The 17,164-nt window shown below is 39.7% G+C and overlaps 1 protein-coding gene across 2 annotated transcripts in view; it reads right to left on the bottom strand.

The window, feature by feature from the left end:
• Positions 1-17,164, bottom strand: part of LOC136884621 (GON-4-like protein) — a 77,005-nt gene that overhangs the window by 11,374 nt on the left and 48,467 nt on the right. For both annotated transcript variants that reach the window (XM_067156844.2, XM_067156845.2), the window contains exons 11-13: positions 16,313-16,449; positions 10,788-10,814; positions 9,106-9,270 (exon numbers count right to left, since the gene is read on the bottom strand). In XM_067156844.2, coding sequence (XP_067012945.1) covers positions 9,106-9,270; positions 10,788-10,814; positions 16,313-16,449 — 329 coding nt within the window. The remainder of the gene's footprint in view (positions 1-9,105; positions 9,271-10,787; positions 10,815-16,312; positions 16,450-17,164) is intronic.

Raw genomic sequence — 17,164 nt, 5'->3', positions numbered from 1 at the left:
AGATCAATAAATTTAACCAGTTTTATGGCCTGGCAGACCACGTGAAGCAAAATTCATATTTAATGGAACTCTTAGTTGTTAGAGGATGGTTGCCCAGTTGTACTTCCTCTTAAAACAATAATCACCACCACCACCACCACCACCACCACCACCATCTTAGATGTCAGTAACGTTAAACATAGGCGACATGGTTCGTACACAGCTCCAGAAGAAAGTTGCTGGCAGGCAACTGTTTACTTTTCACTTCCTGATGGTAAAGGAAGGGGAACATGCACAAGTGTGTAAAAGAACATTCCTTGAAGTTCACAGTATCACAAAGCGACGAGTCGAAATCGTAGTTCAGATTTTCCTTCTTTTCAGGTTTCAATCTTGATGTCATTCCCAGCCGTGGCAGTTCAAAGTTTTTTTATAGTTTCGCTTGTTACGCCTTTTTTAAACATACTTGTTTTTGCCCTAAGTTCCTATCTTAGAAGAGGAACAACAAGGCTTTAGGGCTGGAAGAAGCACAACAAATCTGATATTTGCTTTGAGGATGTTGTCAGAGAAACACTGGGAAAGAGGAAAAGACCTAATTATTGTGTTTATGGACCTTGAAAAGGTATATGATAATGTTCCTAGATCAACTATTTGGAAAAGTCTTAGAAAACTTGGTGTATGGGAGACCTTATTAGGAAGATCCAAATGCTATATACTAATTATAAAAGATGTGTCAGAATTGGTGACGGTCACTCTGAATGGTTCTATACAACAAAAGGAGTACAACAGGGAAGTGCCTTATCACCTCTTCTATTCATAGCAGTTATAGATACCATTTTAAAGGAACTAAAAGGAAAAGGTAGTAAAGATCTTCAGGCCCTGGTGTTTGCAGACGATGTAGCAATACGGGATGAAACAGAGAAGGGAGTGCAAAATAATATGAATGCATGGTGTAAGAAGTTTGATGATTATGGAATGAAATTGAACCCATCAAAAACAGTAGCATTAAAAATCAGCAGACATTATACAGAATGCAACATAAAAATACAGGACCACCAAGTTGAAGTAGTACACCAATTCAGTTATCTAGGAAGCGTAATGGCTAGTAATAACAGAGCTGAGATAGAAATAACAAACAGAGTAACCAAAGGCTCTAAAATTTACAGTATCGTTACACACCTACTATGGGATGAGAAGGTCCCACAAAAAACAAAAATGACCCTGTACAAGTCATATTTCATTCCCATCCTTACATATTCTCTGGAAACCTGCACACTAACATCAAAGGATTGTAGTAGGATTCAAGCCTGTGAAATTAAATTTCTTAGAACTGCCCTCCAAAAGACCCGACTTGATGTGAAAAATAATGAGATCCGATCTAACCTAGGTCTAAATGAATTGATGGAGGAAAGACTTAGGTCATCTAGACTTAAATGGTTTGGGCATGTTAAACGAATGAATAGCACAAGGTTACCATGTGCTTATTTGGAAAAGAGAATAACAGGTAGAAGACCAGCTGGAAGACCAAGAAGAAGACGGATGGACCAACTGAGGGAAGACATGGAGAGAAGAGGATGGAATTGGGAATCTGTCTTGGACAACGAAATGTTTTTGAATAGGCAACTTTGGAAGACGCTCATTTTCAAACATCCTACTAGGCTCGCCGGAAGGGCAAACCGATGATGATGATGATGAACCTATCATCCTCCATTCGCCTCACATGACCCCACCACCGAAGCGGTTTATACGTACAGCTTCATCCATCGAGTTCATTCCTAAATTAGCCTTTATATCCTCATTCTGAGTACCATCCTGCCATTGTTCCCACCTGTTTGTACTAGCAATCATTCTTGCTACTTTCATGTCTGTTACTTCTAACTTATGAATAAGATATCCTGAGACCACCCAGCTTTCACTCCCGTAAAGCAAAGTTGGTCTGAAACAGACAGATGTAAAGATAGTTTCGTATGGGAGCTGACTTCCTTCTTACAGAATACTGTTGATCGCAACTGCGAGCTCACTGCATTAGCTTTACGACACCTTGATTCAATCTCACTATATTACCATCCTGGGAGAACACACAACCTAAATACTTGAAATTATCGACCTGTTCTAGCTTTGTATCACCAATCTGACATTCAATTCTGTTGAATTTCTTACCTACTGACATCAATTTAGTCTTCGAGAGGCTAATTTTCATACCATACTCATTGCGCTTATTTTCAAGTTCCAAGATATTAGACTGCAGGCTTTTGGCACAATCTGCCATTAAGACCAAGTCGTCAGCATAGGCCAGACTGCTTACTACACTTCCACCTAAATGAATCCCTCCCTGCCATTTTATACCTTTCAGCAGATGTATGTATGTATGTTTAGTCCTCAGCCCGAAGGCTGGTTGGATCCTCAACAGTTCCGCCATCAGCTGTCATAGATGGCCTAGGCATCACTGAAGAGGCGTACTAGGGAAATGAGGAGTGAGGTAGTTTCCCGTTGCTTTCCTCACCGAGCCACAAGTTGCTATTACACATCAGTCTGCCAAGCCCACTGAAGATGGCCCATGTAAACTATGAACAGCAAAGGTGAAAGATTACAGCCTTGTCTAACCCCTGTAAGTACCCTGAACCAAGAACTCATTCTACCATCAATTCTCACCGAAGCCCAATTGTCAACATAAATGCCTTTGATTGATTTTAATAACCTACCTTTAATTCCATAGTCTGCCAGTATAGCAAACATCTTTTCCCTCGGTACCCTTTCATACGCTTTCTCTAGATCTACGAAACATAAACATAACTGCCTATTCCTCTCGTAGCATTTTTCAATTACCTGGCAGATACTGAAAATCTGATCCTGACAGCCTCTCTGTGGTCTGAAACCACACTGGTTTTCATCCAACTTCCTCTCAACCACTGATCGCACCCTCCCTTCCAAGATGCCAGTGAATATCTTGCCTGGTATACTAATCAATGAGATACCTCGATAGCTGTCGCAATTCTTCCTGTTCCCTTGCTTATAGATAGGTGCAATTACTGCTTTTGTCCAATCTGAAGGTACCTTACCAACACTCCACGCTAATCTTACTACTCTATGAAGCCATTTCATCCCTGTCTTCCCACTATACTTCACCATTTCAGGTTTAATTTCATCTATTTCTGTTGCTTTATGACAATGGAGTTTATTTACCATCCTTTCCACTTCAAGTGTAATTTCACCAACATCATTTTCCTTCTCCCCATGAGCTTGGCTGTTTGCAACACCACCAGGATGATTTCCTTTTACCTTGAGAAGATGTTCAAAATATTCCCTCCACCTCTTCAGTGATTCCCTGGGATCTATTATGAGTTCACCTGAATTACTCAAAACACTGTTCATTTCCTTTTTCCCTCCTTTCCTAAGATTCTTTATTACTGTCCAGAAAGGTTTTCCTGCTGCTTGACCTAGCCTTTCCAGGTTATTACCAAAATCTTCCCACGACTTCTTTTTTGATTCAACAACTATTTGTTTCGCTCTGTTTCTTTCATCTATGTACAATTCCCTGTCTGCCTCGGGCCTTGTTTGGAGCCATTTCTGATAAGCCTTCTTTTTACGTTTACAAGCTGCTCTCACTTCATCATTCCACCAAGATGTTTGCCTTTTCCCATCTTTACACACAGTTGTTCCTAGGCATATCCTTGCTGTTTCTACTACAGTATCCCTGTATGCCACCCATTCACTTTTTATATCCTGAACCTGCTTACTGTCTACGGTTTGAAACTTCTCACTAATCATATCCAAATATTTCTGTCTAATTTCCTCGTCCTAGAGATTTTCTACCCTTATTCATTTGCAGACAGATTTCACTTTCTCTACCCTAGGTTTAGAGATACTTAGTTCACTACAGATCAGATAGTGGTTTGTACCATCGAAAAATCCCTGGAAACTCGTACATTCCAAACAGATTTCCTGAATTCGAAATCGTTTAAGATATACAGTGAAACCTCGATTATCCGTTCCCCGAAACTACGTTTTCCTGTAATATTCATTCAAATTACGTGGTCCCGCGAGCACCTGTATTAAAAATCCTGCGTTATCCGTTCCTCGAAGAAACGATTTCCCGCATAAACCGTCCAGAAATTTCAGTCCCATCAACGCTAAATCCTCGATCAAGCGTTTCTCAAGATTTCGAGAATGGACGGCAGGAATCGAATTTGCGAGTCTAGCGTATTTTAATTTAGTCGGATATGTTGCGCGATGATACTTTACACGTTCAGTACCTGCTTCTGAGCGGGACACTTGAATGCCTGGACCGGCCAATTTCATGCCCGGCCCTCTTGACGTGCATCACTTAATACAACTTACATTTACTCCTAAACTAAGTGTTAGAAAAATGATACTTTGTGCTTACCTGTAGTAAATATTTAAGGTGAGATATATGGTGTGACAGGTTTCAAAATACGTCTAATTTTATACAGCCTATCTATATTTTCGGCATAACGATTACTGTCACCGAAGTGAAGGAATGAATATGAAGGAAGCGTATTCGGAACATTGTTTTCGAAAATATCGTAGTATGAATAACAGGGTCTTCGGTCCAGTACATTTTTATATCAGGATTATGGACTAATCGGTTTCCACGATTGCATGATCGAATTCTTTGTGAAAGGCCGGGGCACCGCTCTTATCACTTGACTCGCGTATAGATTGGTCTGCTCAACATACTGATAAAATTCGTCATTCATGAAAATACTCACGTAATTCAAAATATCCTGCTTATTTTCTATTTGAACATTTATACCTGGATTCTCTGTAAATGGTGGAACGGGTGGACAATAACTAGAATGATATGTATCAGGCACTTCACTTTTCTCTATAGGCCTATCGGATTCGGGAATCGCAATTTCCTCACCACTCTCACTTTCACTATCTGAGTCTATTTCAGAAATAAGTTCATCACCAGAATAAGCATTGTGAACAATATCTATTTAATATTCCGTAAGAAACGTTGTATTATAAGCCATTATACTACACTCGGTAAGGACGACACGCACTGCATTGGAATCTCAAGTATCGAATTGACGCGTGAGGAAGTTATGAGATTTTCCAGCTAAAACTGCCGAGATAAACATGAGCCCACTCAACGCGAGGGTTATCTCAACAAGGTCAACCAACTTCCTGCTACAACCAGTAACGCTGACTAAGGTGTAAGAATGCATAGATGACGAATATAAGCAGCATTGCTTCGCGCGGAACATTAAACGTCTTACGCCGTCCACGGCCCGCAGCATAGGAGCAAGCTTGAACGTCTTACGCCGTTAACGGTCCGCAATGAGTTAAGGAACATTCTGTACCAGGCTAACAATGAAGGCCTCTGCCAACTTGCGCTTTATTAAGAGCTTTCTGTTGAATGTTTCGTTCAGTTGGCTGTGTTACTAGCTGGTGAAAACCAACAATTTACGCAGTCGAGTTTCGGTTTGCTTACACAGTACAGTATTGAAATGGCGCGACCTGTAAAGCATGTGAAAACCTTGCACGAAAAACTTCAGATTATAGAGGAAGTTGAAAGAAATCCAACAGAAAAAAAAGTTGATATCGCGAAACGTTTAGGGTCACCTGCTTCGACACTGAATACAATAATAGGGAAAAAACAAGAGATACGTGAACAAGTAAAAAAATGTGGATCCTCCGCAAAGAATAGAAAAACGGGGAAGGAATCGAGATATTCTAAAATGGAAGCAGTTCTCTTTTCTTGGTATCAGCAAGCTCGGGCGTCGAGAATTCCTGTGGATGGTAACATTTTTCGCGTAAAAGCTCGAAAGCATCGCTGCAAGAATGGGTATCAAAAATTTTTCTGCTTCAAATGGATGGATTTCCCGGTTTAAGGAGCGTCACGGGCTGGTGTATAAAAAGCTCGCCGGCGAGAGTGCTGCAGTTGACGGTTCGGCTGTGGAAGATTGGGGGGAAAATCTCCCAGAGCTGCTTGAAGGATACGAACCGAAGAACATCTATAACGCGGACGAAACAGGCCTATTTTTCAACTGATTACCGGATCGCACGCTGGCTCTTAAAGGAGAATCTTGTCATGGAGGCAAAAATGCAAAGGACCGCATAACTATTTGTTGTGCTGTAACAGTGACGGGTCAGACAAACGAATCCCTATCGTTATAGGCAAAGCAGCGAAACCGAGATGCTTTAAGAACATGAAGAAGTTACCAGTGCGATACTAAGCGAACGGTGAAGCTTGGATGACCAGACATTTTTTTGGATTTTCTTCACGGACTGGATGGTTCTATGGGTGCTCAAGCGAGAAAAATAATTTTGTTTGTAGATAACTGTGCCGCCCACCCGCAGGAACTTTCTTTCTTACGAAATGTGAAAGTTATTTTCTATCCCCCGAACTGTACCAGTGTCCTTCAGCCTCTGGATGCGGGGGTGATAAAGTGCTTTAAAGGGTACTACCGCAAGCAGCTGGTGGAAAGGGCTGTGTGTATGTTGGACGCCGAGAAAGAAGTGAAGACAAAGTTCAGTATTCTACAGGCAATCCACTTTGTAGTGTCAGCATGGTTCCACGTTTCGCCCTCCACCATTCAAAATTGTTTTCATAAATGTGGCTTTGGCGAAAGTAGAGACACGAATGACACCAACACCGGCAGCGAAGAACAACTTTTCAGTGAGGACTGGGAGAAGCTTCACCGAGAGATGTTAACTTCGAGACGTACGCTACAATCGATAGTGAGCTCGCCACTTGTGGTGTAAAGAGCATAGAACAGCTGTGTGATGATGCTACTGCCACAGCCAGTGCAAGCGCCGTGCATGAGATTGCGAGCGAGGGGGAAGACAAAGATGAAATTGAACCCCTGCCAACGTTTGCAGAAGCATTAGCCGCCTTTGACAAAATTCGCGACTATATTACAGCGTATGACACAGACAGCAGCGAACTACAGAACGTTTTAAATATTGAGGGAGGACTGTACCGTGTTAAGGCACGACAAAACAAAAAACAACTCATGATTAAAGACTTTTTTACTACAAAGTGACTACTGTATTCTGTGACTGAAGAAATGACAATTTAAGTGTTGTGTGTGCAGTGCGTAACCTATATGTGTGCGATGTGACACTTTATTTTTGTGAGTGTGAGAGGGTTTCATTACATCTTCTGGGATTTAATGAATTTTGGTATCATTTTTGTATTTGTGCGTTGTGATTAGCTTACTTGATTATGTGACTGGACGTGTTACAACCTATGCTTATTTACGTGTTTTCAGCTATCTTTCCTAACTATAATACCACAGGTAGGTTCATGTGAACTGCACCAGTAATTATGCCTATCATGCAAGCCACATTTCTCGCCTGTTTATCGGTCAAAAAAAAAAAAAAATCATTAATGGAAAGTACCGAGGCCAAAAACATAGGTGAACTCGAAGTTAAATTTTGCGCTGTAAGTTCGTAATACAGCATGAAAACCTTTACTGATAAATAAGTTACATTGTTCTTTTTTAGGTTATTAAAACAAAGTCTTCTAATTTACATGAGACTGTCGTCAGATAACGATTACTGTAAATAACTGTACCTGTTCCAGTTAGTTTTATTCAAGGTGAAATAAACAGACGTAGCTACCGTAGACGTTTTAAGTGACTGTATTATAATGTTTTCCTGATCGGCATAATAACTCCGATACACTCTCCTTGCAGCAATAGTGAAACTGGAGTCTCAGATGTGGTTTTTAATTTCTTAGATATCAATATAATTCTGATAACTTATTTAGTAGAATATTTTTCGATGAGCTTGACTGATGAAAGTTGTTGGCCTGAAAGACGTTTTCACGGGAAAGTGTCGAAGTTTCTCGGTAAAACTGAATTTAAAATATAAAGTTTTTAAACTAATGTATTTAATGCAGGCGTTTTTGTACAAATAAAATGATATATATATATTTCATTACTGTGAAGTACAGTCAAACTGTTGACGGTTTTAATTCGTTCCCGGATTTTCCGATTTCCCGTATCGTATGTTTTTTTCCCCGGGTCCCTCCAAAAACGGAGAATTGAGGTTTCACTGTAGTCTATTATGGATCTGGTAACCCTATTTTTCCTATCATACTCTATGAAAATTTCATTTCACTGGCCTGGATCTTGTCCTGGTCTCTGCAGCATACAGTGTATCAGTATTGGGCAGTAGTACATCTTGTACATCACTTCCTTCCTCCACACCAGATTTCTCACACACTGGTAAAATGCATTTCCCTGATCTCCATGTCCAGCCCTGCATCTGTTTGCTTCCCAAGTACTTGAAGCTCTCCACATTGTCAAGGTTTTGTCCCATTATTTTTATAATTCCCTTTCCTTTCTCCTCTAGGCAGCTCCATTATCTTTCTCTTTTGGACGCTGATTTTCATTCCATAATTTCCAATAATCTCACTCAAGTATGTCGAACTGAGCTGGTACTCCGTCTCTGTTTGTTCCCCACCTCAACATGTCCTTACTGACTGACTGATTCATCATTGCTGAGCCAAAACTACTGGACATAAAGTAGTGAAATTTTGGGGATACTTTTATATTACTGTGTAGGTGCCCACTAAGGAAGGATTTTTGGATATTCCGTCGCTAAGGCGGTGAAAAGGGGGGTGAAATTTTTAAGTGAGTATATCTATATCTCAAAAACCGAACAGTTCAAAAGCGTGAAAACTGGTATTTGGAATCTCCTTTAAAAATAAAGAAACACGTATTTCTTTTGTCTTCGGAAAATCCACTTTAAGTGGGAGGGGACTGAAGAGAACTGAAAATGTGTGAAGTTTTAAAATGAGTATATCCGATACACTTAACAAGTTAAAGAAATAAAAACTGGTATTTGGAATCTCCTTTAAAAATAAAGACACATGTATTTTTGTTTTTGGAAAATCCCCTTTGAGGGGGAGGGGGGATGAAAAGAAGTGAGGAAGGAGTTGAATTATTTTTATGAGGATACTTATATCTTAAAAACCGAAGATGTTATAGAAGTACAGATGTGAACACTGGTATTTGGAATGACCTTTAAAAATAAATAACGTATATTTTTTTGTATCATATATGCATACGGCATTACTAAATCTCTCCTGACGCCTCGATCAGAGCACCTTTCCCCTGCCACTACTCTACGTAGACAAGAAGAAATACTTACTCATCTTCTGACAGCAGGTACTGGGGCTTCCTGAAACCATCACATCTAAATGGCACAGGTGGAAGGAGAAGCGGGTAGAGGAAAACAGAACTTCGGCTGACGACTTCCATCATCTTGGGTGGGAATGCGCAAGTGTACATTCTTCTTCTATTCCACTCAAACCTCCTAGCACAGAAATAGACAGGTAAGAATACATATAGAATGTCCTGGAACCATTCCTTCAGTTTATGGAATCAATACAACCTTTTCAACAACAAAAAATTAAAAAAAACTGACACAAACAAAACAAATACTTTTACATAACTGTTGATAACATAGTGAGCAGTTCAGACTATGTCGATGAGATTTGGTCTTAATGACAGACTGCGATGAAAGCTATGAAGGGGTGTCAAAAAATAACCGGAATAATTTTATTACAGCAAAATACTGGCTACCTTTATTCAAATTTACTTACAGACATCCAAAGTATTCTCCCTCAGACATAATACAACGGTTCCAGCGTTCAGTCCACTGTTCAAAACACCCCCCTGAAGCTCCATCTTGATAGCCTGTTGAATATACCCGAAATTGCATTTTTTAAATATCTTGATCACTTTGAAAATGCTATGCTGTAGTTCGTTTTTTCACTGCAGGAAATAGGTAGAAGTCGCTTGGTGCTAGGTCCGGTGAATAAGGTGAATGTGGCATCACCTCAATGCTCGATTCGGTTATTGTGGCTTATGTCGTGATTGCCCGATGCTCAGGAGCGTTGTCGTGGTACGTATAATGTCTTTGGCTGATCCATAGGAGATGTTTATCATTCCAGCAATCTGTTCAATGGTCAAACGGTGGTCTTCCCAGACCATGATATCGATTTGTGTTCACAATGATGTCGGTTTTCGAAGTTGAGGTCAACCGCGGCGTGAAGCATCTTCAAGATCAGTTTTATTCTCCTTAAAGTGTTTGTGCCACTCAAAAACTTGAGTCTTTCCCTTGGCTTCCTCTCTGTAAGCTTGCTGCAACATTCCCACTGTTTGTGTTGGAGTTTTGTCCATCCAGGAGAACACAAAATCTAATTGAAGTGCGCTGCTGCAACTTGAGATCCATGTTGGGCACAGTGAACATGGCCTCCTTCCTCAGCTGCCCCTGCAACTGAGAAGTCTGAGGCGAGTGACGTGCTTCGCACTGTATCGCTGAAGGTTAGACCTTTCCAGTACTACCACCTGCAAACTCCAGCGCGAGATTATTGTAACCCATAAAATTAATTCCGTTATTTTCTAACACACCTTCGTAATATCTTGGAACTTGAAAGGAGATGCTGGGAACGTGACATGAAAATGAGCATTTCCAAGACCAAAGTGATGTCACCAGGGAAGAAACCTACGGGGAATGAATACCAGGAAGGGAATGCGAGAATGGAACAAGTGGATCATTTTCAAATATTTAAGACGAGTGTTCACCCATGATGGTGGTATAGTAAGCCAGATTGAAGCAAGATGCAGTAAGCTCGCAGTTGTGATCACCAGTATTGTGTAAGAAATAAGAAATAAAACAGCTCCTGGATGAAACTATCTTTACAACGATCTGTTTTCAGATCAACTGTCCTATACAGAAGGCTCAGTCCAAAAAGAATCACCCTGTAATTCTACAAACAGTTTAATATGCAAAAAGCATAGTTAATTCAAAACACAGACAACACTTACCCTTTGTTGATTTCCCGGAGAATAAAGCTGGAAAGAAAAGAAAGAAAAAGTAAATTTCAATATACTTACATAATAATAATAATAATAATAATAATTCTCAGAGACCAGGTGTCTGTGTGTTCATGTTTTCTTCATTTACATACTGCATTACAAACTACCAAAGAAATATGTAGTAGTGAAAACACCCCTAAACACAGGGTTGGGAGCAGCAAAGGCAACCAATCCAGCCGTAAAAATTGGCTTAATCTACATGCAGCGCTGAACCCCATGTAATTATCTATATATCTATCTATCAATAATGAATGAATGAATCAATCCCCTGCCACTACAGGTACCGAGGGGCCTTTGGCCTACAAAGCAACTGCTGCTCAGCCTGAAGGCCTGCAGATTATGAAGTGACACGCAGTCAGCACTACGAACCAAATTGGCCATTATTCTTGGCTTTTTAGACCGGGACCGTCATCTCAATTGTTATCATGTAGGCCTGACAGGACCTCAAACCAACCCTGAAGTACAAGATAAAATGGTTAACCTGGTTGGGAATCATGCCCGGAGTAAGAGGCGGGCATGCTACGCCTAAACCATGAGGCCAGAAATAATAATATAATGATCCATTGACTAGTTTCATGAATTTTCGGAAATGCCAAAGTGTGAGAATAGTTTTTTACATGAAGATAAATCTACCGACATGAAGATGGCTCCAACGGACTGAACTGCAATCAAACCCACCAACTTGGGCTCTACTACAAGAGCCAGTCAGCTTAGTTTATTTTAAATATCCAGTTTATATCTCCTTATGAAAGATAGAGGGTTTGAGTTCATAAGCTGGAATAAAAAACGTCATAGTCAACACAGGAGATACTGTCGTGTGGTGGGCACATTATTAACAGGAAATTAGGCAATTCAGGAACTGTCACCAGACATTTAAAAATTTGTTCTGTGTTTCCAGCAACTTATTTTCAAAACAACAAAAGGTATATAATATAATCTCAAATAAAGTGTGAATTTTTCCTTTCTTTAAAATTCAGTTCGAAGAAGAAACCAAAGCAGCAAATATTTCTAAATCCGTTTGGTTCCTTTTCTCATTGTGTGTTTGTCCTGTGCACAAAGTCTTTTGACAGCTGTATATCTTTTCTCTCTCTTCTGTATTTATCAGGCCCTCTTCTTATCCTACACTTACCATATTAAGACTGAAGATCTGTCAAGACGGCCCCTCAATGAGTGTTGATGTCCGCCTTCTTGATGAAGCTGGGAAGCAGAAATGAGCTCATCAAGTGCTGAGAACAGATGAATGCAGAAGAACTGGGATTGATGAAAGCCGGTCTATTTGAAGACATCAGTGTATGAAGATGTGGAGACTCTCCTTGTCCTTTTGGGTTTACTTTCCATTTTTCCCTCTTCCTGCACTGAAATGCCACAGTGTTTATCCTAGTGTGTGTTCCTACGATGTTCCTATGTACGTAAGACTAAATTTATGAAACGTGTGTACTGACCATTGAATATTCTTTATTTACGAAAGGGAGTAATAAATGTATATAGATATATAGATATATATATATAAAACAAGGTTTAAGTTTCTGCAGGGAACAAGGAAAAGAATGTGTTAAGCAAGAAAACGCACTACTGAATATACGAATAAAAACTATCCAACAGGGATATGGGAACACTAGCTGTGATTTTTCCGACATGAGGGCATATCTTGATTTACTAGTTTCATTTCTGTATTGATAATTCACCAATATATAGATAAGAAAAGGTTCCACCTTATCAATACAATTTTATTATTAACTACAGGACTGGTTTCGACCCTAAACAGTCATCATCAGCTGTGCATTGATAACTTTACATATGTCAAATAATAGTTAATGTGCCTTTGGGAAGCATTATGTCCAAGCGTCTGAATTGGGCATGTTTGAGAGTAAAATGGTTAATATAATACAATTCAGGTACTTAGGTTTGGAGTTATCTTTTAGGCCTAAAATCCGTTTGTGGAACTAAACTTAAACTTAATTCTAAATTACAAGTACATTAAACACTTAACAATACATAGTGCTTGTTAAAATCACATGTTAAAATACACAGTACATGTTTAATCCTTTCGTTGAGATGAATTTATACGTCTTGCATAAGTTACGTTCTTGTTTTGAGTCCAATACAGTTACAGAATAAATCAGCGCTTGCGTTCATGGTCAGTGCTCTCTTAGGAAGTCCTATTTTGAGTTAAAGTGTCTCCACTTGTATGGGTGGTAAAGTCCTCTATTATTAACAAATCCATTATATACACGGAGGTAAATATGTGCAGCGTGTACTGTACACGCCAGGCAGTCAAATCCAACGCAACCCAACCACGACAGCAATAACAACATATATCAGCATACAGTTACAGACGAGGTAGAAGCCACCACTGCATCAGAAATACTTACGCACAACCGAGACCACAATATACTCCAATACTAAAGATAATACCAATCACAGCTGCACATATTTACCTCCGTCTATATAATGGATTTGTTAATAATAGAGGATTTTACCACCCATACAAGTGGAGACATTTTAACTCAAAATAGGACTTCCTAAGAGAGCACTGCCCACGAACGCTAGCACTGATTTATTCTATAACTATATTGGACTCAAAACAAGAACGTAACTTATGCAAGACGTATAAATTCATCTCAACGAAAGGATTAAACATGTACTGTGTATTTTAACATGTGATTTTAACAAGCACTATGTATTGTTAAGTGTTTAATGTACTTGTAATTTAGAATTAAGTTTAAGTTTAGTTCCACAAACGGATTTTAGGCCTAAAAGATAACTCCAAACCTAAGTACCTGAATTGTATTATATTAACCACTTTACTCTCAAACACGCCCGATTGGGACGCTTGGACATAATGCTTCCCCATGGCTTCTCCATTTAGAAAGGCACATTAACTATTATTTGACATATGTGAAGGTATCAATGCACAGCTGATGACTGTTTAGGGTCGAAACCGGTCCTGTAGTTAATAATAAAATTGTATTGATAAGGAGGAACCTTTTCTTATCTATATATTATATGAGGGGATATTACGTCGTGTATCCACGGGTACAGTGAAAACTATATCTACCATTTCTAAAGAGGAGAGGAAAGTATTAAAAGGCGTCAAAAACATGAAAGAACATATATGAAAACCAGTTCCGCTGGGGCTTACAGAATAACAATTGCAATGAAAGGTGAGAAAAACACCAAATAACAAATATGAAAACGTGCACGAGGGCCAATAAAAATATTCTAGCAGATCACATTCTTTCTACAACAAATGTTAGTAGAAGGCTTTTATTTCGGAGCGGTGGGTGATTAATCATTATTTTCTGGTCACACCTTTAGACAATGAATTGGGAGGTTACACTCGACCATGTGTGACTGGGAGGAATGGCTCTGGCTGCCATTTTGAATAAACTTTGACCAACTCGAACGATCGGGTTGAAAGTCGAGGGGAGAGGTCAACAATCACGGCCTCTGTGCGCTTTAAGATGTGGACACGAGTCCACTTTCTGAGAGATTTGAATTTTGTCTTCATTAGTAAGGAATTTCAAGACTTTTTCCGTATCCATAACCAGGGTATCACAAGACAAATATGCACCACACAAGTCAATTTCAACTGAGCTCGATAGCTGCAGTCGCTTAAGTGCGGCCAGTACCCAGCATCAGGGAGATAGTAGGTTCGAACCCCACTGTCGGCAGCCCTGAAGATGGTTTTCCATTTTCACACCAGACAAATGCTGGGCCTGTACCTTAATTAAGGCCATGGCCGCTTCCTTCCTAGTCCTAGCTCTTTCCTGCCCCATCGTCGCCATAAGACATATCTGTGTCCGTGCGACGTAAAGCCAATAGCAAAAAAAAAGTCAATTTCACACGATTATGTTCCTAATCCAGATTCAGGCTACCGTATCACGCATCAAATATTCGCTACACTTCACTGTACCACTCAACACGAAATAAATTTCTAACTTCTCAATGGAATGCGAAATACAAGCACCAATAGGCTCACTCTGTTATTCAGCAATCTCACTGCTAACCAGCAAGTAAAAATGAACATTCCTGATGCTAATGGCTTGCTCCCTGAAGGTGCAATTATCCTGTGAAGTTCAGGAATTTAAGGTCTTTTTCCGTAATCAGCAACTGTGGCGACGGCTCTTACCCGAGCTGAAATCACGTTTCTTTCACACAGGATGACAAATAACGTTATCAGGGCTAGGAAAAATGTGACTGTACTAAGCGGTAATCGCAAAAATTCATGACGCAATAAGTGAGGTATTTTTATATACATTCAATAGGATGAAAATTGGGACTTCGAATTTACGATGTGCCAAGCAGGAAAACGTGTTAATTAGGAATGCACTAATGAGGTTTCACTGTATATAGAAATATAAAAACAAGAATGGGAACACACAACAGGACACAAAGCTAGGTCGGTGCAGGAAGACGGAGCAACAGGAAGAGAAGGCAAGGACAAACATGGAAACACAAAAGGACAAGAACAATCTCCACATCTTCGAACAGGCTCCCTTCTCATCATTCCCAGTTCATTTAGATCTGCTCCTTCTCAGTCCTGGATGAGCTCGTCGAGTGTTGAAACCCAGTCTCCTGATGAACCTGGGAAGTAATATTAATATCAAGAAAGAAAGGGAATGCTGCAAAAATACATTATAAGATGACGAAGCAGCACTCCCCCCCTTCTACAGAATTTCCCTCAACCTCCCACGCTGCAACTATGACCAGACCAAGGGAATGGAAGACCAGACACTTCGGCAAATCCATTACCTCACTCCAAACGAATAGGGACAAGATAATAAAAAAATTAAAGGTAGAATGTAAGAAACTTATATAAACCAGGTATAGTCCCTGCCATGTAAGCCTATACACTAAAGGTACAACCTTACTCTTTCTCCCCTGTTAATACTGAAGGTAGTGATTTACAGTTTTACATTTATCTTCTAACTGTTAGGTTTAGGGACCCTACTTGCCAATACAACGTCTTACTGTTAATCTGGCACGTTATGGTTTATTTCGTGACTTGCTAGTGTTATGTATTGCCACACCTGTATTGTTAAAGTCACCAGTGTTGCATTGGCTGGTACAATTAAAGCACATTTTCTTTTTCCGTATGAAAATGACACCAGGCAAACGCCAAAGAATATGGTTATAGTAATGTGTATATCAAAATTAAAGCAGAAATATATAAAGTTAAATTAAGTGAGAGCGAGAGAAAGTGCGTTTCCTTAATTCCTTGTTAAGCTTGAAAACCGACAATTACGAATGTCTTGATTGATCATTTATTAACATTTACTTGGGTAACTTCCACTACTGATAATTACACTGAGGTTAGTTTGCTGATGGTTACATCTCGTGATTTCAATATGTAGCTAGTCAAGTTGGCAGCAGTGATGAGTCATTAAAAAAAAAAAAAGAGAATAGGGCGGCGATATTTGCCTTTTAGTGTACAGTCTTACATGACGAGTATTATATGTACGGTAACTCACCTTTGATAGGAATCCCTTTCACTCCTTGACGATGACAGTTCCTCCTCCCACTTCTCGATCAGCTGAATGGCATCCATCAAGTTAGCAGCAAGGAACGCAGAATGCGGGTTGTCGCCAGCAAGGTATTTCAGACTCGCCTTAACATGAAAAAAAAAAAAAAAAACCCTCTTCAGGATAGACACAAACAAACATTTAAAAAGCCACTTAAATTCACCTATTAACCATAAACTCCCCTCCAACCATTTTCATCCCAAATACTGTGTTTAGTCACATGATCTCTCATTTCTCTTTCATATTTTGGTATCTTACAAAATTGAGTATGGAAAGTTAATTAAATTTGAATTTCTTTTGTTAATGGAGAAGAAGATCAACAGAAATTAAACACTTGGAACCAGAAGTTTAAGCAGTTGGGCCACACAAAAACAGCAGTGATGACAGTCAGCAGGCAATCCCTACAAGTTAACATCCAACTGGATGGCAAGAAACTAGAAAACGCTAACCATTTTCAATATCCTGGTGGTATTGTAACTAGGGACGCAAAGTCCTCTGCTGAAATCCCTAACAGAGTCCAAAAAGGAACACAATTTTATCACCAAGTTAGGTCTCTTCTAATGAATAACCAAATGCCTTTAGTAAAGATCTTCAGGCCCTGGTGTTTGCAGACGATGTAGCAATATGGGATGAAACAGAGAAGGGAGTGCAAAATAATATGAATGCATGGTGTAAGAAGTTTGATGATTATGGAATGAAATTGAACCTATTACGATCTCCGTATATACTCTACATTTCCCTACCTTGCCTGGCGCTGCTTGCTTCTACTCCACGCTCGCCGCACGATGTACATTGCTCATC

The sequence above is a fragment of the Anabrus simplex genome, chromosome 13 (genome assembly GCF_040414725.1).
Source record: "Anabrus simplex isolate iqAnaSimp1 chromosome 13, ASM4041472v1, whole genome shotgun sequence".
Lineage (NCBI taxonomy): Eukaryota > Metazoa > Arthropoda > Insecta > Orthoptera > Tettigoniidae > Anabrus > Anabrus simplex.
The sequence above is the reverse complement of the archived record's forward strand: the minus strand, read 5'-3'. Positions and strand labels throughout refer to the sequence as shown.